Source organism: Tetrao urogallus, assembly GCF_951394365.1.
Source record: "Tetrao urogallus genome assembly, chromosome: 4".
NCBI lineage: Eukaryota > Metazoa > Chordata > Aves > Galliformes > Phasianidae > Tetrao > Tetrao urogallus.
Window position 1 is genome coordinate 14,451,273 of NC_136817.1, and position 24,610 is coordinate 14,475,882.

The window sequence follows — 24,610 nt, forward strand, 5'->3', positions numbered from 1 at the left end:
AAGGGAGTCTTTGTCTTTGAATGAAGATGACAGAAGAGAACAGTTTTGCAGGTGTGCCACGGGTGCTTTAAAGCAGAACTAGAATGGAAAAATAAAAAGCTCCAAGATGAATCACTTGTGCTAGCCTGGAAAAGGGAAAGAACAAGTCTCAAAACCAGTGTGCTGCTTGCTTTTATATATATATACACATAAATAGAAAAGGAACCTCCTACTGGTGTTGAGCATCTCTTTACACAGGATTGACACGTACCATGTTCAAAGTGCCTGCTTCATAAAAGAGCACTCTCTAAAAAGCCAGTGTACTATACAGAAGGATAAATGCTACGCTTACAGAAGTTAATTTCTCCTGCTTTCCCAAGCAGACGTAGTCTGTTCAGCTCTCCACCAACAAAGCCTCTGTTCATCTGTTGGTGTGCCCAGATCCAGCAGCCTCTGCTCCAATCCTGATACATCAGGCAAGACAGCAGCTCATGCGCAGGCAGCAGCAAACTGTTGGCAGGTATCACACTCACCTGCTTTATCTTTGATCCTAACCTCAGAAGAGCTGAGGAACAGCCCCTCTGCTGCAGTACTGTGAAAACAATATCAGCATTGACTGACTTTGGTTCAGTACGTAAAAACAAGTTATCAAGAGAACATAATTTGGCTACACTCCATGTTAGGCAGTCTGTACTGCAACTGACATCAGGCATCTACAGCAAGCTTTCTTTTAAGGTGGTTTTCTCCCTCCCCCGAACAAGAATGATAAAAGATGACAATGTTAGCCCAGAACAGTAATTCATTGAGAAGATTAAAACACAACAGAGACTCCTTTACCTCTTTGAAAAAGAAAACATAAGTATGAACTCACACATTCTTTAAGGAAGAAACACTGGAAACCAGCACTGTAAGTTTATTACTTAAAAAAAAAAAAAGAAAAAAAGTTGCAGTATTACACTGTCAATTTATTTCCCCTATCCATGAGTAGAATTGTGCAACACTGGTGCATCCACTACAGTGAGGAGAAATTGCCTGTGTAACAGAGGTGCATCCGCTACAGTGAGGAGGAATAGCAGAGGGCAATTTCTGACGAGCATTGTGAAGCAGCAGCTGCAGTGCACCCCTGCAGCCTGCCTGGAGTTCTGGAGAGGGCTTGTTCTGAGTCAGACCCTCAGGTACCATCAGTTCGGTAAAGCTCAACTCCATAGCAAGGCAGGAACAAACAAACTGTGGGTGTATTTGACTGTAAAAGAAACTTGCCTGCAGTGATTTTAGGAATAGGTTTCCCTGCCATAGGTACAACAATGCTGTATTCAATTCTATGAAAAAGCTCCTCTTAAGTAATTCCAGGTAACACCCATTAAGCAATGTAAAAGCAGAGTTAAGCACTGAACAGGAACTCCTGTATTTCATGCTGAGCACCATTTATCACTCTATGCCAAGAGGCAATTTGAGCGAACCTTTTATTTGAAGACACATTTCCAATTAGCTAATTAAATTAAACTCTAAATTTAGTAGCTCAAACTTGCTCTTAAACTGATCTGCTCCATCTCGGCAGTCACTGGGATGAAGGAAACACATCACTATACAGAGTCAGTCTTCCTGCAAGCAGTCGCTGAGTCTGCGTGGCAAAAAGCCTGTAGAAAAACGTCTGTTTGCTTCAAAATTCAGCCAGTCACTGTTGGCCAGAAGTGACATCAGAGTAATCTTTCAAGACTCCAGCCAAATGGTCATTGTGAGTCTTAAATCGACGTTTCTTCTGAGAAGTGGGTTTCTTCCTCTGAGCAGGAGCCTAAATGAAGAAATAAACGGTAGTCAAAAGATCTGCCTTCCAGCTGCAACATCTGACCTGACGTAGGACACTGTGCTGCTCGCAGCCACTGCCTCACTCCAAAGGAGAGCTGTGCTTGAACAGCTGAACTGGGGGTAGGCAGGAGGCGAGGGGTCTTTACTTATGCAGGAAGCAACTGTATTCAATTTGAATCTTGGTGGGGAATTAGCACTGGGGATGCAGCAGAGCTTCCTGGTATCTTGTGTGCTGAAGGAGAGCTAGCATTTGTTTAAAAGTGGGATCCCTGAACGTTCCGAGGCAACTACAGAAGCAGTTAGATAGCCCACAGCCACAACGATGTGCTCAAAGACACGTCTAGAATATGCAGAACACAAGAGAAGTGCCTACATTACAGCAGGTGTTCTAACATCCACTGTAGCAACGGCAGAAACCAGGAACAGATCCTGTGTGGAAGGGCTTTGTGAAAGCCAGTTTGAAGCCAGGTGCACAACAGAAAAGAGATGGTATGCCACATACAGTAAGTGTAAAAAGAAAAAAACAACAGATTTGTTACAAGCCAGGAAGAAAGCATCTTTGGAGATCTTGATGCCATTTTGGCCTGCCAATAAACCATGAGCATATTGCACTCTGTATGGGGAACAGCCTAAGAGCAGTGGGAGGTAGGTTACACAATTCGTATCAACATTTCAAGGCTGTTCAGCAGAAAAGAAAAAGGGAAGAGAAAACCTTCTCCCAGAAGAGCTGCCATTGTTTTGCTCCTAACGTACTGTACAGCTTTAAGCAGAAGCTTCCACTTTGGAGTTCTCAGGGATTTTTGGCATTTGCCCGCTTCTTGATGTTTCTGGGATTACGCTGGCTGAAACAAGTTATAAAAACACTGGCTGCTGGCTTCAGCATTGTTTTTTTACAGCTTCTTAAAATTGGTTGCATTTCCTTGAGCTACAGAAGGCAGCTGCACATAGGCTCAGCAACATATTTTGGAATTAACATCACAGGGTCAGCGGGGGGGGGATTTCTCAGAAAGATCTGCAATTTGTATTTCTTACTATTTTCCTCGGTCCAGCTTCTCGCATGGAAGAAATACCCTGTCGTTTCAGGTACTCTTCAACTTTGTCTTCATCTATAGAATCCATGGGAATGCTTCTCCACAGTTTCCGAAACTCTGAAACACCAAACAAACCCTCGTTTCACAACTCAGTGAACAAACCCTAGGCAAAGCCCTTGCACGAAAGGAAAGATGAAACAGATCTGAGTTCAGACACTGAAGTACTCCGATACGCCAGCCTGCAATGCAGTTATTGCTGCCAGCAGGCACCCAATTAGTGCAGCCTTTACCCACTCTTAAAGACGGATGCACTTCCAAAAGCAGACAACAACAAAAGCCACCAACACTTCATGGAAAAAGATGAGCTGATTCACATCTGCATTAAGTGCACCCCAGCATCCCAGCTTCAGGGGCACCCACAGGCAAAATGTGTGCGTTTAATGGTAATTTTCTACGGCATCCACCCTTCTGCCTAGCACCTTGTAGCACAGCAGACTGTTAGTGTGTTTTATAAGCCTCAGTTCAAACCTGGTCCTGGTGAAAGGTAATAACTAACCATAAATGGCAACTTCATTTACACAACTTCTGCTGCCATTGTCATGGGAGACTTGCCATCTCATAGTCCAATTTACTGAAGATTGAAGACATTTAACTTCAGTGGTAGTAAGCTCCTTTATCACTGTAATCTAATACAAACCATGCTTTACGGATAATAAATTACTAGAATTCCTCTGATGATAAAAAGAAGAGAGATACCTTAAAAACCACAGCAGCAAGAAAAAAGGCAGAGGCAGTAAGTCTTAATTAGAGCAGCTGCCATCTGCCTGAGCACTTTCTGCCTCATGTAAAGTTTCACAGAGCCTCTGGAATGCCTTCTCCCGGCAGCGGCTGGTACAGTTCTACCTCCCTTCATTCCCCAGGCAGTCAGTTAGATATATCCTGTCAGCAGGTTTGGCTAACAATCTATAAATAAAACACGAGGCGCGCATAGCAACGCAAGACTAAATTTTTCCCTTTATTTCCAGATAAATTTAGTATACAGTTGTCAAAACAACCACAACTTCTGCATGCGTAAGAAGTTGTTCTATGCAGCAGGCGATGAAACACTCCAGTGACAATCTGCTGCGAACACACCGGCTCTGGGCACACTGCAACCAAATGGTCCCGTTCAGAGCCATAAAGAACAGAATTCCATCCTTCACTTGGACCGTTCCCTTCCCAATGCATCTTGTTTTTCTAAGAATGGGCATGCCTTAAGTCTCAGCTCCTTCTCTTTCTTTTCATTGCCAACAGTAAAGGGCTGTTCGAGCTTCTCCAGAAACAAAAGAAAGGAATTTTGCCAGGGAAGAGCAGCAAATGTTCATTTTTGGTAACGCAGTGCTTTTGAGAACTGAATCCTGTCAGAGTGCCACTTTTGGATACAAGGAGATAGTGCTTAGCCCACTGCTCATGTTCAGGCTGTACAGCATGACAGCGCCATCGAGACATGAACTTTCAGATAACGTAACGCAAGGAGTGGCACTGTAGCCAAAGCATTCTCTGTCCGCTCATCCATTTTTGGTGCAACTCCTGGCTTTAGGGGTATCTTGCAGTGCCTGCTCTCACAGATCGTCTCTCACCTCATCCTGTTGCAGCAGGTGGACAGGCTGTGTTAAGATCAAAGCCAAACACACGCAGGACATTTCTCAGCAATAAGCACTCAGCCTTCTCAGCAATAAGCCTTAAAGGCTGCAGCCCAAGCAAGGGTCCTAGTGCATCCCTCAGGCTAAGCAGGGCATGCTCCTCCAGGCTCTTTCCTTTTTCCTTGTCCTGAGCACCCCAGTGGGACTCAGCAGGACACTCAGACCCGCTGGTGGCTGGAAATAAGGATCACATGATGGCTGTGCAAATTCACTATCACACTTCTGAAAGAAACCATATTCCAAACCATCGTTTCTGCAATTCATGCATGAAGTGAGAAGAGTGCATATAAACACATAAATATTAAACAGATTCCAGGCAGAGATGCTTTCAGGCCATGCTGCACTCTGCTGCCTTTAGCTGTGCACAGACGAGCCCTGTGAGAGATGCAGGCAGTTCTCTTAAGATGTGACAGGCAAGTGTATGCTGGGTGACGGCATCAAGAGAATTGGTCACTATTCACTTCTAAAAAAGAGTGGTCTTTTTCTTAGCATGTTATGCTGCACACACAAGTGACCTGTCTCCTTGTTAGACTACACGATACATGGAAAAATGCTCTGGTGCAAAAAAACCCCCACCAAGCTGAGGATATGTACTTAAGTTTAACTAGCTTACATTCTTCTGGAGAACAGAAGTGAAAAATTAAACACTAGAAAATAAATGGTCAGCTCTTGAAGGATTAACAACAACAGAAGTGCAGACTACAGTTAATATCTAACCACAGCATTTTGCATTTCTTGTAATACAGTGTTATACCATCATTACAGCTTCACAATCACCTTTTAAACTCGGTTAAGAAATATGAATTAACAGTCACCAAGAACCAATACCGCAACGCTAAAATGGGCTTTAAGTACAGATAGTTTAATTCACTAATTGGCCCCATCAGAATCACCTCACAGCATTTAGCCATTCTTTTTAAATACTCCTCCATCAATCAGGCAGCTTTCAGCACTGTAGCTTTGACTGCAGTAACTGCAATAGAGCTTCCGTGGTGAAGTTCCATAGACAGGATTAAAATACCTTAGTGCCCAGGAAAGTGAGAAATGACAATAAAACTGTCCCCTGGCAATATTCTGTGTTAAAGGGTTGGCTCAGCATAAAGGTGGTGATGCATTCACATGGTTGTGCATGCTTGTGGTTTGTATTCAGGGTTCCATCTAAAAAGCGAAGAAATACATCTATCATCACATCACAAAACCGATTCTGTGTCACACCAGATACTGAACTAAATGTAGGAAATGAAGAGAGGGAGCAGCTGGCTGGCTGGCAGTGAACCATTTCCATATTACCTGTCAGATTTATTCAAAGTCTCCAAGGACTATGCCCCTATCAGCTACTGAAAGTTTAGACCTTGGGAATACACTGTGAACTGCTGTAACATCCCCTCTGAAACATGAGAGCCTATGTGAAAAGCTGGCAATAACCACCACTCTCAAGAAATAACCACCCACATTTCAGCCAACTCCAGGCCTAAAATCCACACCCTTAACCCATGACAGGATGTGATTTCTCCAGCTGCTTGAAGAAGAAATTGAAACACAGTCACCCTGGACTTTCTTGTGGTTCCTAGCAAAAAAGAGGGGCACTACTTATAGTAGTTCACGAGAGGGGCCAGTGACAAGGAACTGGTCTGCAGAGACCTGCTGTGGAGAGCAGGAAGGGGACTGTTGAAGCAGAAAGCTCGCTGCACACCGGTCTGCTCCAGCCAGGCACAGAGAACAGGTTCAGATGCATGCATTCCTGCAGCACACAAAACCATAGCAATCCTGAAGTACACTGTATTTTCCCTCCCTATGTCCTGTAAACTGTTGAGTGATCTTTATGCCAACAGAGCATGGTGGAGGTGGTATATTCTTCATTCAGAGTCAGAAAACTACTTTACAGCTAAGCCAGAACAAGTAACAGCTATGGAAAGCAAAGGCTGTTCAGCAGTCAAGAAGGAAGGCTGCACCTGACCTCAGCAGGCTGCCAACTCCTGTCACTTAGGTTGCTATGACAAGGTAGAGCTGGGAAAAAATCCCCTGGAAAGAAATTTCCAAAGAGTTTCTGACCAAAGCAACATGGGCTGTGAAGCCTAAGGGAGATCAGTATGTTTTCAGCAGAGGACTCGTACGTCCTGACGGCAGTGCAGATCTTCACCAAAACAGGCAGCGAGATGTGACTGCAGCACCTTCAGTGAACAAATCCTGATGCATGCAGCATCTTGCAACTTGATCACTGAAATATTTCAACTCAGAGGCTTGGCAGAACTAGCACAACTCGCAGGCTGCTCCCCTGCTTCTCCAGATCAAGAAGGAGGGAATGAAGCTGACCTAAAGGCCACTTCAGTATTTGCTAGCATCTCTAGCATCAAAGTGTCTGCAGGCACAAACTTAAAACAATGAACCTGGACCAGCAGGAAAAATATACAAAGCAGAATAGAGGGCAGCACAACAGAAGTTTTGTAAATGGCTTTCCTCTGTGAAATACCTGAGGGGTAAGGATGTTTCCGCAGATTTATTGCCTGGGGTGCCTCATATACAAAAGCAATTTTCACCATCATTCCCTGAGCTACTATAACCTAACATGCTCTCCTTCTATAAATGCTTACATTTGGGATACAGTGTCATGGGTAAGTGGCTGCACGGTGGCTTCCTGCAGCTTACCCTGCAGCTCTGATTGTCTTGCCCGCTCTTGCAAAAAGGTTGAGATGGCTTCTGGAGATAAACTTCTGTATCATACTGGTAATAAAATCTGTCAGAGATTAAAAATAGCTTAAGAGTCTCCACTGAGCTGAGCTAAAACCTGAGTACAGGACAAGAACAGACGACAACATTTCTGCAGAGAGGGCAGAAGGAAAGAAATGAAGAGCAGTAGGGAACGTAAAGTCCTGCTCTGTAACAGTTCTACATTTAAACCAGAAAGAAAAGGTGCCCGATTCTAACTTGGTGCTGTGCCTGGACCATCTTGGAATTCAAGGCCAAAACCATAAGTCATCAACTGATCCTGAGCAATTTTTATACTGTGAAATTGAACAGGCTTCTGCCACTCATTAAAATCTCTTCAAAGGTGCTTAGGAAGACTATTAAACATCTGTATAATCAAATATCCACATTTCTAGGCATTACAGTATTTCCTATGTTGCCTTCAGAGGTGAATGACATCAATTCTAACAGTGAAGCAATTGGAATAGCCTTTCAGCATTCAGGCCCCCAGTGAAAGCTTGCTTCACATGCAAAGTGCTTAGCCCCAGCATAAAAAGGCAGTGCTTGCCTTGGCTGAAGCACCTGAAATTTAGCCTGGCTTTTATAAACCCTTTCAGCTACACATTAGTGACGGAAGATTAATTAGTCAGGAAGTGAAGAAGGAACACATGCAATCTGAACCTTCTTTGGCTAATCACATAAGAGGAAGAACAAAAGCCGTTCCTTACTACACATACCTTCCCCAGTACCCTGGAGATAACGATATAGGGTACTGCACCGCTGCTGAAGTACACTGGGGCTTGTTTTCAAAAGAGGAGAAAGAAAAGCTTGTTCAGCCACCAAAACAACTGCAGTCAGGGCAAACGCAGGCACTGCCAGACAGTTCGTCCCCCTGCTTTAGGCAGCAACCTCCAAACTACGCCATGCTCCTCTCTCTCCACTGACTGCTGGTGGAGCTCAGACAGCAATGGAAGAGGATCAAGGAGGACAATAACACCAGCCAACATATGTTCAAAACTGGAGAGTCATGCAGCAAAACCGCGCTCTGAGGAGTGCAAAGCCCTTACTTCTAAGGATAAGCATTAAACTAGAAACATATTTTGAACTATCATCAGTTGCTAGATCAAAGAATCTGAGAACTCTTCAAGGCTTATTTGCAGCCTTCTAAAAAACTTAGTTTTAATGTTGCTGGAGATAACGAGCTGAAATAGCACAGCTAATGCAAGGAACGTGTCATAGCTGATCCTGTACGCAGACGATTCTGCCAAGGACTCCCTAAGAGACGTGCTTCCAGGGCTCTGGAAACAATCTCAAAGCAAGACTGCTCAGGAAGGATGGGTTTTTCTCATCTCAGGATAACATGCTTGGAAAAAGGACCTATTCCAGCTGCAACAACAAAGTTAACCCACTCAGGAACGTTGTAAGAGTTGTGGCACATGCAGGCAGATCACAAATCTCACAAAAGAGAGAATATTCTGCCTCCTCTCTCAGAACAAAGCATTTTCTTCTGCATGACCAAAAAAACCCGAAAAAGCACAAAAGCACAACAAAAAAATCCCTCTTTGCTCAGATGGGAACATGCTGCCACCTGCGGATGAAAGCAAGCAAGGCCACCTTGAACTACAAACACTGCATGCTCGTGGTCCCTTCATCACAGACATGAGGGGCTTTCGGGCCTTTCTCATTGGGAGACTGAGCCAACTGGCTTAAACATTTTATGTTTTCTATTGCTGTTTTTGTGTTTCGTTTTGCTGCTTTTTTTTTTTTTTAACAAAACATTCTCCCTTATTTTATAGCAAAGGTCTGCACTGCTTGCTCGTAACCACCAATCAGTACTGCATGTGCTAGAATATATGAAGACTGTATATGAACAGCCTTGGATTTGTACTGGCTCCCTAACAGAGCTGGTAGATTTCTTCAGAACTTCTCAATAAAATGGACCCTTTGATTCAATTTCACAATCAATTCAGGAATTATCATAAACTGAAAGCAACAGAATAGAGATTCTGCTAACTCTTTTAGAATGGCTGGGTGCCAATTACAGAATCACAGAGTGGCCAGGGTTGGAAGGGACCGCAATGATCATGAATCTCCAACCCCCTAACACAGGCAGGGCCACGAACCTCCCCATTTAATACTAGACCAGGCTGCCCAGGGCCCCATCCAATCTGGCCTGGAACACTTCCAGGGGGTGGGACATCCACAACCAATTATCTGGAAAAGAAATAATCAGCAATTGGGACTGAAATATAACCAGTAGCTGCTAAAAAAACTTAAAACTTGACTGCAAGAGAGCTGATTTCTAAAGGTCTTGGCAAAGTTAGGAATCCTAAAAGCCATGGGCTGATGGACTGAAGAAGCACAATCTGAACAGGCTGACAGCATTAATACTAAACTTGTAGGGAAGTTACAAATTCCCCAATAAAGGCAGACAGGCTTATGATCTTTCATTTCACACACTGTTAGGATGCCCACCATAAAGAGACAAAGAAATTACAGTTGTATGGGGCTGCTGAATCACAGCCTGAACCTCTGATTGATCACCTGAGGCGAGCACTGAGTCAGCCACGGAGCACAGGTGAAGGCAATTCACCTGTGCTGCAGGAAGGGGTGGAGCCTGGCTGCACCTCTCCTAGAGCCATTTAAGAGCTGACTGCGAGGGGGAAGGATCTCTTCTGGAGATCCCCTCTGCTAGAGTTTCCTACATGAGCCCAGGAGAGGGTGAGTGTCCTTTTCTGCTCTAGTAGAATAATTACATAAGCTAAGCTCTCAAATATACTGTATCATCTGTATATTCACTGACTGTACAACAGTTGAAGATATTTAGAAACTATCTTTGTATTTTTAAATGCTGTAGGTGACATCTACTAAATTATCTTTGTAGAACTAAGCTATTAACAGAGAGTACGTCTGGTATGTAACAAAGAAGCCGCATGATTCTGTTTAAAATAAAGAGTTTCTCTGAGTTACTCAAAGAAAAAAGCACTTTACTGTTTTGTTTTATGGTCCTGCACATGCAGCAGTTAAAGGTCCAATTAAAATTTTTTTCTTTTACCATAATGTAATGCTTTAGAATACGACTTCATGTGGCATGTTACGGAACAAATGATCAACAGTAAGTATTCAGTATTCTTGAGTCATTTAAAATAAGGCCTTTTCCCAGGGAATGCCTTCTCCCTTCTGTACTTACAGATATCTGATATTGGCTCTGACATCATCATTGCAACACACCCTGACAGGTGTAATTAATTTCTGCAGATACATATATATTATTGCATAACCTGGACTCTTGCTGCATTCAGCCAATGGGCACACTGATTGCAGAGGACTTCACTATTCATTAGATTAAAAAAATACATGCTGAAGCTCTGGAGTTCCACTTATAGCTCTAGGCAGCAGCACCACCCTGCACTCAGGTTGCCCTCCCAGTTGTAAACCACATCTTCCTAGTAGTTCTGCTCACATCTCCTCCCTGTCTGCTTGTTCCTTCTCTTCAACTTCTGGTTCCTCATTGCATTTGCCAACAGAAGTACATGATTGGGAGAAAGCTGGGTAAAAAAGCAACATGCAAACCAAGAAATTTTGTTGTTCTTCATCTGCCTTTATGCAGGAAAATGTTAGATGTCATCTAAGCCACAGATGGGCAACTCTTCCTCTTGTCTGTTCTGCTATACTTGATTTGTTGGGTTCCTGGTGCCATGTACCAATGCATCCAATAGATAACAGAGGTTATTATCCCTGAACTTGTTTGCTAGTGTTGTTATCATCACATTAATACATACCATTCTGCTGACAGAACCTAGATATACCAGTATTTTCTTATCACGTTAAAAGACATTCAATTGTCTACATTGAATTTAAACCATGAATACAGATGTAAATAAACACTTACCTTCGTCCACAGAGAAATGACAGCTCTTGTCATTGTAGTAAAGAAGTTGCCTCTTATCAGGGCGGGTAACAAAGAGAATTTGGTCCCCTAAAGCCTTGAAAAGAAATGCAAAAGAAGAATCTCAAATCAGTTCTACTTTCAGAATAACAGACCCAGATCCTGTTCCACAAAGAGATCAATGAATCGGAGAGCAGTGAAGTAACAAGCAACAAAAAGAAGCATCGAAAGTGGACACCATCAATAAATGCACTAATAAAACTAAGAAGAGAGACCGAGGGCCAAGATCAAGGTATAAAAGCACAATTCAATGCCTTCAGTTGCAACATAATACATAAAGCACCTTTTGTGAGAAAGCTTTGACAGCTGTGCTGAGATGTCAGGTCAACTGTAAAAGTAAAGGATGATACACAGGAAAAGGTACTAAATCAGACCTTGAGTCTCCAAATGAACAAAAAGAACTCTGAAAAAATTCTCTCATAGCTTTTACTTCCCCTTTGAGAACTTACCCAGAAGAGTTTTGCTGAAGCCCAGACAGGCATGACTCACCTTTATAGCTTTATGTGCATTGGGTAGCCCTTCCTCAATTTCTTCTAAAAAGATTCCTCCCAGCCCTTGCTGGTCGTGCTTGTCCAGGAGCCTGAGCAGAGCCTTTTTATCTTTCAAGTTGTACTTGGGTTTGAAAGCAAACTTCCCGTCTATAACTTCTATTTTAGGATTGTTGACTAGAGCCTGTAACAGGAATATAAATTACGAACCTTCAGAAAGAGAACAAATTAGTACTTCACGAGCTACAGTACGTCAGCCACGTGTTTATCACTGACAGTTTGGAGGTCTGAATTTGAAACAGACTTTAAGTCATTAGATATCAGATCCAGCCTAGGCTTAACTCACGGTGACATACAGCACAAAAACCAAATGCTTAGCATCGTTCACTTGATGCCTTTAGGCAGAAAAGAGCTTCAAGTCTCAAAGGCGCATGTGTTCCTTTTTGAGAAAGGCATGACAATAAAAAAAAAAGTGGAACACAAGAAAAAGTGTGCTTTGGTTGAACATAAAGTGCCAATAGACAACTTGGCAGTTCAAACTTGGGTTGTATGGATGCTACGAATGTGAAAGGCATTATCCTGGTATGAACAAAACACGAGTCAGTCTTCCCCAACTGCTGCCAATTGGCACCAGGAGCTGTAGCAGAAACTGAGAAGAGCAGACATGCTGCACAGTAGGATTTTATTTATGATGCTGCTTCAGAGTAAAGCTGACCAAAACTCATGGACAACAACTTAAGATCTGGTCCAAATCAGTTTTGCTGTGCATGCAGTATCATCACGGGTTACCAACTCAGTGATTATTTTACATGAACTTTTTGGTTCAGTCTCAAAATTCTGATTTGTTATGGAAACAACCTGGAGCTACTCTTCAAAGCTTTCAGTAGAGCCAAGTTTTCATAACAGCAGCATTGCCAGTTTTCTGTTCTCCAGAATATTAGTATTAATTAAAAACATAATTAAAAACATCCTACTTTTACTACAGAGACCCCCCCCAGCATGTATCAACAGCTTTTACTACTTTGTTGCAAGGATTCTAAGTATGATACCAGCAAAACGAGATCTTGATAAAGTATAAATACCAAATATAGGATTTTGTTGATTTACTAGTCTTGCAATGCCATGAAGACATTTGGATTGATAAAGCATGAAGATGAACACAGCAGCAAGTTGCAGTGACACTGTAAGAATGGAAACTAGCAATGAAGAAATTCACTTGACATACAACTTACTCTTAACTGTAGTAACAGTAATTGATCCTTAAAAATGTCAGAACAGCTTTCATTTCAGTAATTTCTATAGCAGGTGGCACAAGACAGAAACATGAACCAATGCAGCTTTTCAGAAGCAGAACTTCAATATTTATAGTGTCTGCAATTAAATATACAGTTGAGATTCAATCCTTCAATCTCCAACCAAAAGCTTTTCTTTACCTCATTCATTAACCACTGCTTTTGTTTGAGTCCAATATCTAAATGCTGCGTTTCATCCAAAATCTCTTCTAGAGTTAATGGATGTGTATCACCACGCTGGTGCCGAGTCTGGAAGAATAAAGAGGAGCAATCAGTGTTCTGTAGTTCTTTATTCAGCAGCTCAGTTACCGGAGAGTAATGCAAACTGGCAGAAAGTGATGACAGAACAATTTCCCTAAAACCAAGAGCGACACAACACACGTAGCATATGAGAACCAATGTTAGGTCTTTGATGATGAGGAGAAAAATCAGTTTGTGTCAGCTGAGATAAATGACAGAATTATCTGTCAAGCCCCAAGTGACAAGTTATTTTGAAAAACAGCTCATGAATCCTGAAAGCTGATAGCATCTTCAAATTTCTATTTCTAATGCAAACAAAAACCATTCTCCTGGTTTTAAGCAGACCTGGAATAACTGGGATTCCAGAAATGAAGCAAATAATGGGCCCTTTGTTTACTGACAGCATTTTAAATTTAACAGCCTAGTTTCTTGAAATTCTTCCTCTTGCACAGTAAAGAAATCTTAAGGCCTGAAATATTCAGCATTTCCAAACATTATACTTTTACATGAAACCAACGTACCTTCATGTAATTCACTATTTTTGCAAGGACTCCAAACTTGTAGCCAGAGCTTCCTGAAAGGGCTTTCAAATTAAATGAGCCATTGCTGTGATCTACGAAAGGAGAAAATAAACAAATAAACAATGCTTTCAACAACCCTTGTCAGAACTTAATTCTATAGCCAACAATAGAAACACGTTTTGGGAGCAGTCGCTCCCAATGGACTCTGTGTGTAAGTATGGGGATTCAGACACACAGCTACCTGCTGGCTCTGGAATGCTTCTGAGCAGAACTCACTATCCATACAGATACTGGGACATGAGCTCTAAGAAAAGAGCAAGCAGCTGCAGCATTAAACTGCAGTATTACACCATAAAACTGGCACACTCAAAGTGATTTTCCCTACCGACTGCTCCATACTGCTGAGCCAGGAGCAGAAAGTTTCACTTATTTCAGTTAACACTCATCCAGTAAAGTAAAGTTGTACTTACTGTGCTGGGCTTGTGTGGGTGGTTTTGCTTTTTCTTCAGTTGTTTGAAAAGTAACCCTAGCACAGAGTTTATCACAATGAAATCATAAATTCAAGATCATCGATCAGTGTGTTACACTGCTCACACAACCACTGCTCCTAAGCCTGCTTCTGCATTCAGGTACCACGAGGTCTGTTACAGCACAAAATTTGTTTCAACATTCTCATAAGGTTGAGTTAATGACACTGTATTAACTGCACAATGCAGTACATTAAATAGAAACATCCACAAACCGCTACCAGAAGCCAGGGGGCCAATACCAGCGTAATGTTGCTCAAACCTAACAATAATAGTTTTTCAGAACCTTAACTTCTCCAAAAAAGCAAAATTCCCCTTGTTGTCATCATGTTTGTGGATTTTTTTTAATTCTATATTTTTAATCCACTGTAAATTTCAAAATCTGTACCTGCATCTGTTCCTATTGTTTCTGTAAAAAATGAGCGCAGGGACATGAAAGAGCAATGGAAGTGCCTCAATTGCAGGAGAGACTGCAGAACTGCTGAGTGAAGGCTTTGCCATGCTGGGCAACTGGAAGGCACGCACGGGAGTGGCAACAAGAAAGAGAGGAAGAGCTCAGGGGCTCGTGCTGTGAGAAGTACTGCCAAACGCACCAGGTAGAAATGGTGATGTTCCCTGGGTTTAAGTTTAACTTAGCCCTCGCTAAGTTTCTCACGGGAAACTGCAAATTAAGCTTCCAAAGTCATTGTGGGTCAGCTAAATTCTGTTAATGTCTCTCCCCCTGCATCTCAGCTTACTTCTTAAGTTGATCTGTAAGTCACTAATGAAAGGCAACACAAAGTGGGAACCTGGGGTTCAGTCAAATAAACCCGATTTCAGTAATTACTGTAAAGACTGATACAGTAACTGGTGTCAATGTGGAGAGATGGTAAATCCAAACCCAAAACTCAGAAATTGCAAATTCTGAAGCAATTCTATATTTTATTAGAGGCTTTACACAGTACCATTTTTACACATACCAATTCTAAAATTCATGCAGGATAACCAGCAGAACTCCGGCTACGTAAGAACATTCTATTCTGGTTACTAAATTAAGAGAGAAACAGCAAAAGCCAGCCCTCCCTACAAACCCCGCCTATTAAGATTTTCCTCCATGGGATCTCATTTTGCACTCAAAAAATCAATTGCTTTGCAGGAAGCATTGTAAAATCATATGCATAATGAGAGATGGGCAGTGCCTAAAACAAAGATCAGGGCTGGGCTACAGCTAAGATGACTTACTGCATGTTTGTTTTGTCAATTGACTCTCAAAGATTATCTCGTTCAATCTGCCTGCCTGCAGTCCCTGACACGTCATTACCCTGCTGCCAGGCTGGCCCTGCAGGGAGGAACACCCCAAACGTCACAGCCTGAGTCCCAGTGCAAAGCAGATAGCTCAGGGCCGCTGCCGTGCACCCCTTGGCTAACAAGCTCATCATCCACATCCCAAAAATGAGAGGAGTGGCTTTCTCAATCCGGGCAGTAAGAGTCATATTTGTGAATGATTTCCTGCTGGGGGTGAGGGGGAGATGGAAATGAGCATAAAGGAAGTTGTCAGCAGCACTGCACGCCGGCCAATCGCAGCACAGCTCCATCTTAGCTGTGCCATAGGCTGCATTAAAACAGGGAACGGCACGGCGCCCGCTCAGCATCCTTACAGACAAGAGGTAGGTGCACATCATTTTATAATGCTGCCTTACGTTTGCCTTGATTGCAAGAAAATATGCCTGTAACATACGAGCCTGCAAAAAGCCTCTTACAACAAGGACTGCTTTTCTCTAGGTTTAGCTGGATTTTATTCTGCCAAACTCAGGGTGCTTGCCTTGCACTGTCAGACACTTCCACCGTCTGCGTGCTCATGGCAAACTGATGACCACTCCATCTTAGAGAAAAGCTAACCCAGCAAGCCCAGATTCAGGAAACAAAATGGGTTTGATGCTTACTGGTGAGGCTGCTCGCTTTCTGCAGCCTCACTCTCGTTACAGATTGTATGTTTTTGCAGAAATGACGTGGAAAGGATTTTCCTTATAAAGCGATCATTAAAGCTGAAATTTAACAAATGCATCTCAGAAATGGGTATTTTGAAACCTCATCAATTGCAGTAGCTAAAAGAAATGCGTGTTTGTGGGTATGCTAAAAACACGTTCCAGAAATCAGTATGTTAGAGTAGGAAGACAACCCCTTTGGGTATCATTACTATTGTCAGTACTGGAGCACTGGGTGCCACACAAAAAGGTGAGAATGCATCGAGATTTGTTAATGTATTTTGGGGGGTTTGTAAACCCCAAGATACCTATTATGGCTTCTTAAACAGGACTTCCTCAGCACTGCTCTGAAACCATTTTTTTGCCAGTCATTTCCCTCTTTATAGAACCAAATTCATTAAATATTTAACTCACTAAATGTTGCAGGAGATGAACTGCATACAAATTGAACTGGCTTACAGTATGAATTTAAATTGTGCCATTACAACAGAAGGAAACCCATGTGAGACCAGCCTATTTTTTGACAGCTTTCAAAGATGCTACCCTCATTAGTGCTGCACTAATTCGAATGGCTTGGCAATGGCTCCTCCAGCTTTGCACACTGGTAATTACAGTGAGCAGCAGCTGATGCCTACCTGCCCCAGCACTACAGCCTCAACTGCAAAGTTAAAAGAGGAAACAGCGCGTGAGGTGCTGCAATTCCTCCAATAAATGCCTGTCACATGCTAGAGATAGGGCTCCCTCTCAACAGCAACGCTGATCTGTTTCAATTAGATCCAGTGAAGATGGAAAGATAAAGAGCGAAGTGTGTAACTGTTAAATGATTACAGCAAGATGTACGTCACAAGCTGACCTGGCTGCACCATCCTGGTTTTCATTAATACGCCTTTCTTTATCAATAATGACACAGAAATAATGACAAGCAATTTAACTGAATTAAAGGAACCCATTTGAGTAGACACCATCTCAGTTCTCTTTTGCCACTTCTTGCTCTTTCAGACATTTTCAAGTTTTCACTTCCTCACCAGGCTGACTACAGAAGTATGTCTGTAAGGTTTGTTACAGCATTATCTACGTGCTCAGTTTAATGAACAAAACATTGACCCTTTATTCCGCAGTTTTAATTACTGAATTTACCACGTGTAGATTGCCAGGACTATTTTTCAATGAATGTAGGAAAACCCCCACTTTTTGCTTCATTCTGAAAGCAAAAATCTCTCATTTATTAAGACATGGAAATATAACTCCAGGTTTCCACACAGTCAACACTTTCTTAGCTCTCTCCCTTTCCACAAACCCATGTTTGCAACAGCACCTGAACAGACAAAAGTGTATTTTGGGAGCTGTCTGCTAACTGGCACATGCTGACCAAGGAGTCTACACACCAGGCAGGGGGCTGGCATCCCAGGTACTGCTCAGCACCGCACTGCCCCCAAAAACTTGCTACCTTCTCAACAGAATACAGTCAACTGAATCTATGTCTTTCTCCCACACTTGGTTTTAAACTGGTGAAAGGACTCAAAGACTATTACCTCATCTTCCAGTGGCTAAGCCAAATAAACACAAGTTAGTGTAGCTCTTTTGGTATAAAGTCTTAAAGTAATAAAAATATATCTAAAGTATTATAAGATCCTTCTGTTTTGGGAGACAAAGCCAGGGAAAGAAAGAAACTGGGGAAAGGCTCCCAACTGTAAAGATGCTATTGTCAAACATCTCATCTGCTGTAACGCAGAGAAATACAGAGACAGACAAAACTGCTTTTTGTTCTAGATAAACTGCAGCAATTACTGAGACACTGCTTACTTTCGCATTTCCTAGCAATGGCCTTTCTGAAACAGACCGTCTTTACAGCAATATGACTCATGCCAAAGGAGCATCTGCTGAAGCCAGCTTCTCACTTTCTTCCTCCCACACTGCAGTCTTGCCTCCTGTTGGTACAAACAGGCAGCACTGGATAAGGGATGAGTTAAGTGGAGAAGGTGACTGAAAACACGGTGGCAGATCTCAGAAGGGGTTGGGCTGGGTGTTCCTTCCACCTGAACACAGCACAGATGTTTGTGTGATCCAACTGCTGGCTCCACAGAGGCTTCAATGACCTTTAGGGGTCCCTTCCAGCCCGGGATATTCTGCGATTCTATGGAACATACTCAGAATTAGAGGCAGCTACATTTCTCAAGCTGAAATTTCATATCAGCAGAAAGAACAACTGGGGAACACCTCAGGAAATATTGTGGGTTTTTTTTTTGTTTTGTTTTTGTTTGTTTGTTTGTTTAGGTTGGGAAGGCTTTGTAGTGTTAACAAGTCAGTACTAATGGGCAAATCCAGAATAAGGAGTTTTCAGAAACCAGGATTGTTTTTGTGAATGTGAAGAACAATGAAAAGCTGAGCTTCGTTCTTTGGAAAAATCCTCCAAGACAGTTACAGTTTACACTTTTTTTAAAAAAGGATTTATTTGATGTCAATAGAGGAAAAAAGCACACAAAAAAGCACGCAAACTCAAATGACAGTGAGAAAGTTCTAAGCACTGCTTTCAAATCTACAAGTCAACCGTAAGGACACAGGCTGTTGAAACCCCCGTACATCCAGAAAACAGTAACCTTCTTGTCTTCACATGTACTTGTAAAATGAACTGCTAAAGTATGGAATAACTGATGCTACTTCATACATTAGGGAACAGTAATCAGCATTCCAGACAAACTGCCAAGTTGCACCTTTTGGTTTGATACTTTGAGAGCAAGTATGTGTATTCAGCATTGTATTTTTGTAGGAGGTGCAAGAGCAGTCTGAGATAAAGTTTTTCTAATATAGGATTAAAAAAAAAAAACAACAAAACACAGCATGTTCTTGATAACAGAATCCTCAACAGCTTTGTTTTTCTGTTTCAGCCCCCAGATCTGTGACAGGGAATACACTACGACAACTCTTCAAGGATGGCAACTCTCAACGCCACTCACTGGAACGAGACAACATCTATTTACCAGTACTTGGGCTTTCAAGTGCAAAAAATCTACCCTTTTCACGATAACTGGAACACTGCCTGCTTTGTTATTCTGATCATATTCATCTTTACTGTAGTTTCTCTGGTGGTGCTGGCTTTCCTCTATGAAATGCTAGACTGCTGCTGCTGTGTGAAAAACAAAACTGTGAAAGACCTGGAGAATGAACCCAACCCTGTTAGAGCAATGCTGAACAGCTTCAGAAAGCGTGAAACTGAGGTGGTTTAAGAAAGGCTGATCATCAGCACCTGGAGACCATGTAACACCTTGAACAAACCACTTGTACCTTATGGACGAATGAGTTACATGCTCTTTTGGGGGGTTTTTTTTTGGGTTTTTTTTTTTTTTTTGGACTTAAATAGAATGATAACTGCTACAACTGCATCTCCAGCTGTGAACTTAAACAGTTGGCTTTCTGGGCACTTAGCTGAAGGATGATCTGTTCCGTTGTTATGGGGGAAGAAAAGCTGTTTGTTTTTAAATCATTTTTTGTTGTTCATATTGAGTTACTAGAGTAGATGTTTGACTATCTGAACAAACGGTGTTGCTGAACGTGAACAAAACTATGTTGCTTAGCCAGAGAAAACACTTAGAAAGATGCTCAACAATCCAATTCTACATAGCACAATGATAGAGCACTGTTCTCTCACTGTGGTGAAATCACACAGGAACAAGACAGACATAAAGGATTAAGGAAAAACAGATGAAAGACAAAGATTTAAAGGCAAGAGATGCCATGAGAGCCTTGTGTGAATTTTTGCCTTCAGCAGTTGTTCTTACTACGGGTTCACCACTTAAAGAAAATAGGTGGTGGGAGGGAAGCAAGCCAGGATGAAATCCATCCTTAAAATAGCCTTTTCTAACCTCCTACAATATAATTTAACCTCTTCTTCCTCCTTTCTCCCATTCCAGAGAACCACATTCCCCTTACTTCATTTTCAACCTGTTTAATGTCTTTTGAGTCGAGACATGACTACTGCACTACCTTAAGACTATCTTACTGCTTCCACAAAAGCACACTGAAGTGGGATCACGGTCTAGAAGAAGCAGGGTCATCTTTCTGTCCCAAGGCTGCTGCCTCTGTGCCAACTATGACACTACAGGGAATCCAACATATTTATGATCTTATTCCTATCTCATCTTCTCAAAGCTGAACTACAGCTGACAGAGTTCTTGCCAAAACACAAGCTGACAGACTGCAATCTTCCCAGAGCAGTGACAATAATTTCTCCCAGCCAGCACACAGTTTCCAGGTGTTGATATGCTTCACAAAGGAGGCTGCATCATGATAAGCCTAGCATAAGAGACAGTGGAATGGATGCACAGCAAGACGCGACTTTGTTTTGCACAACTGAACTTCAGCTCACTTCATCAGCTTGCAGATACATTCCAGAATTCACCCTCTCAGCTCTCTCACAAGCTGAACACGTGAAACTTGGACTATCGGCTTTTACCTGTAACTTACCACATCATTCCTCTGTACTGTGTTGCATCTATAGGTTTTCAAATAGCAAAGTTTTGTTTTTACAAATTACAGCTGTAATAGTAACAATCAACAGCACAGCCTTCAGTACAGCCTGTTAAGTCTCTGTCTTGCTGCTGGACACAGAGAGGAACAGGCCAGCAGGAAACATCCCAACCAGACTGAAGCTACATGTGGGACAAGATAGTTAATTACATAAATAATGCTCTTCACATTAGAGAAGCAAAACCTACAAACGAGTAAGCTCCTGCTGCCTTATCCCCATCAGAAATACCTCAGTGCCATCAACACTACCTTTCATCTTTTTTTTTTTTTTTTTTTTTTTACTACACCAACTCTCACTCTCAGGGTTAGCATGCCTAAGCTCCAAAAGGTTTGGACACACACATACACCAAAAGGCTCACCAATTCAACTCATGCTCTTCCTGGTCAGTAAGACGGAATAAGACCCAGACCACCACTACCCAAAAAATTCCAATGGTTCATCCAGAAAAGTCATCTCCTTCCTTCAGTCACAAACCAACACATTTACCACTGCAAACTTTCATCTTCTACACAGTTACTACCATTAAGCCTTGCCAGCATGAGTCTAACATGCGTAGAATGCTCTTAACTGAAGTTGAACAACAAGCACAACCAATGGAATCAAGTGTCCCAAGACACTTGAGGACACTTGTACAAGACAATTGAGGATGCAAAGCAGGACACGTGAAGATGATGTCACTGCTGCGTTCTGGACCAGGGAGACATCTCATTACCTTCTACTGTGTTTCATAGTCAGTCCTCAGAGACTGGGATCCTGCACAGGAGAAGGCAGCACGTGGGAAATAACACTAGCTTCTGTGACACTGGATTTGTGTTCTCATGCCTTCCTGAGAAGCACACACAACATTAAGTCTTAGGACTCTCTCCAGCTACTCATGGGTTTATACAGGAGGCAGCAAACAAGGAACTGAGAAGAAACTCCTCTTGCACAGCTCCAGAGCCTCAGGAGAATTCTTTTCCTCACATAAAGCAAAGCTGTGGAATAAGCTTCCAGAGATTTCAGCTCTTGCTGACCAAGACCACCGAGACAAAGATTTCAAGATAAAGACTTGCTATTGATCAATAAAAAGAAATGAAAAGATATGATCCTTTTTGTTTATTTTCTCACTGCTACTTTGGAGTGAGTAAACAAGGCACTTTTCAACTTGGTCAGATAGCTTGTTCAAACAATAGTTTTTAGGCAACAGTGACAACTGCTCTCATTGGAAATCTCGCAAGGAATCTTCAGATGCAGGCTACGGTTAGCTGTATGGTTCTTTGAGGATTAGCATGATCTCTATGCCCCACCTCCCCAAACAAGAGCTAAAGGCAAGTTCTCAGAGTCAGAATCAAAGAATGATGGGGGATTTGGAGGCTCTGCAGAACCAAAGGTTACTTGTGCTCACATACGTTTACTGGGACATTAATTATTATTTTTATGGTCACTACACAACAGAGTGAGGAATAATTCTCCTAGTTTTCACTTCTCTCAAGGTAAAGGGAGCTGGGAATTCTTCAACATCACTTTTTACTCCGTCTCCCCAAGATCTCTCTGTGCCATGCACATATCCTGACAGGTACCTAGGAATCTGACTATTCAAACAAAAACTGGGTTTTGAGGCACAGGACTTGGACCCTGCAGCACCACGGGGAAACTGTGGTGTCCATGGCTGCCTGACCCCTTCTGTCATTTGGCTTTCTGCACACCTGGTGTGAGCCAATTCCTAAGAAGGAGAGAAAAGCTCATTCCCTCTTCGTTACTCTTCTTCAACCCTTGATGATTCTGCAGTAGTTCGTAAATACAGGGAAAAAAGGAGACTGTACTCACTTTGCATAAAAATATTATAAAATTCCTGAAAGCTGTCTGATATTGTATGAAACAAAACCAGCACCATTAAAGATAAAGCATATCTCCTCACAGTCATGCATTCTCATGTTCAAAACCACCAAAAACCTACCCCACAAAACAAGAAATCACACTCTTTATTCAGTCGCTTGCTCACATAGCTACTCAAACCCTCCAGAACAATCACAGATGAACTGTATGTCCATTGCTCCTTCCCTGTAAACCCCTCTCACTCAGGAGGTGCATACTAAGATATCCCATGGATTTTTTCTGGAGAACAGCATGGCAAAAGTGGCAAATAGAAATCTCACCTCTTCTGATTTATTTTAAAATATCTGGCTGATAAAATCATTTGGTGTCTGTCCTTAAGGCTCTGAGAAACTGAAGATACACAAGCTCCCTATTCTTCCCTCATACCGGAGATGCTGTGCTCCTCCCATTACCCTTGGTATTTTAACTAGTGAGAGGAAGAGAAGGAATGGCCTCAAGTTGTGCCAGGGGAGGTTCAGCCTGGGTATTAGGAAAAGTTCTGCTAAGGAGTGGTTGGGCACTGCCCAGGGAGGTGGTGGAAATCACCGAGCCTGAAGCTGTTCAAGAAACATGCAGAGGTGGCATTAAAGAGCATGGTTTAGTGGGCAGCATTGGTGGTAGGTGGATAGCTGAATTAGATGATTTCAGAGGTGTTTTCCAAACTTCTGTGATTTTTCTCTGCTGTTATTAGTTCCGTTGTTTTGTTGTGTGCTTTTTTTTTTTTTTTTTAAAAGTTTAGAAGAGTTGCACACGGCACTCAAAATGCAAGCATGCGATGCGTTTACACAATAACATTATTTTGTATTTTAGTAATTCCTGACATTTGCTCTTTACAGCACATCAGAGAACTACGCCAAGGTTTGCAGAGCTACTAATAATGACCCCAAGTTACCCACCCTAGAAAGGGAAACTGTAGAGAGTAGAGCACCATGTGCACATGAATCCTCTCTGTACTGCACTTCTCATTTGCTCTTACTAATCCTGGCAGTGCTCTTAAGAACTACTTTCTTCATTTTAAGAGGTATGCTGTCAGCTGTGCCTCCACTGCAGGGAAACAATGGAATTCCCGACTAAGGCAGAAAACAACTCTATGGGACCCCTACTGTTCATGAACAGAAATTAGCTCCCAAGTAAAAGGAGAACTGCTAACCACTATGCACCAGCCAGACATGACAGATAACAAGATTCACCTCACAGCAGTCTACGACTTTCAGCTGATAATCAGTTTTCAGCATCCTCTCACCAGCATTTACTGACATTCACCAAGCAAAATCCAGCTGCCTACAAAGTAATGTTTTGTCAGTAACAGTTCCTCCAACTGAATAACAGCAAGCAAGTCACTGAATGATGTCTGACCTTGCAGACAGAAATATTCTTTTGCATCATGCACTGCATTTCTCAGTAAAAAGAGACAATTTCAGAAAGACTACAGCTAGCAGAACTCCTGGACAAGCCATTTCATGCCAACAAACACACAAGCAGACAGTGGCAAACAGCAACCAACTGTTGAGCAGGGCACTGTTACCAACCTGAGCTCTGTTTTGAGCTCGATGGGCCACCCTGCTCTACCTTTACTTTCTTCTTTTTTGAGCTCGAGGATTCAGCGGATGACGCCGGCCGTTTCTCCACCGCAGGCGTGGAGAGGGCATGCTTTCGGAACAGCTCTCGCTCCCTCAGTAAGCTTGGATCCATAACTCTGTGCAGGAAACCAGAACAGAAAGGGGAATTAGAGGACCACTAGCTGCTTAAGGATACGGGTACGTTCTGAGGAAAATTCGTTGCCCGCATCCTTCTCTTTCTGAACGAACTCGATGGGACCGGCACCGAGACACAACGCGACGCTCCAGCAGCTCCGAGCCGGCCCTGAGCCTCCCGCACAACGAGAGGCAGCGGTGCGTGCCAGGACCCGACGCCCGCCAACAGAGCCCCCTCACGAGCACACCGCCCGCAGCCCGCCGCGCACCGGCGCCCGGGCGAAGCGAGGCCAGGCAGGGCCCCGACGGGAGGCTGTCCTCCGTACCCGCACCGAAGCGGCTGCCTCCCTTGGGCACAAACCTCTCAAATCAC

The 24,610-nt window shown here is 42.7% G+C and overlaps 2 protein-coding genes across 2 annotated transcripts; one reads left to right on the forward strand and one right to left on the reverse strand.

Annotated features, from left to right (window-relative positions):
- Positions 1-1,654: 1,654 nt before the first annotated feature.
- Positions 1,655-24,235, reverse strand: GTF2E2 (general transcription factor IIE subunit 2; the record flags this gene model as incomplete). The annotated part of the gene is made up of 7 exons (XM_079534317.1): positions 1,655-1,771; positions 2,818-2,933; positions 11,076-11,169; positions 11,622-11,804; positions 13,054-13,161; positions 13,674-13,765; positions 24,073-24,235. 7 exons carry the CDS (start codon positions 24,233-24,235, stop codon positions 1,655-1,657), a joined length of 873 nt encoding a protein of 290 aa, XP_079390443.1.
- Positions 19,095-19,388, forward strand: SMIM18 (small integral membrane protein 18; the record flags this gene model as incomplete). The annotated part of the gene is made up of 1 exon (XM_079534321.1): positions 19,095-19,388. One exon carries the CDS (start codon positions 19,095-19,097, stop codon positions 19,386-19,388), a length of 294 nt encoding a protein of 97 aa, XP_079390447.1.
- Positions 24,236-24,610: the final 375 nt, after the last annotated feature.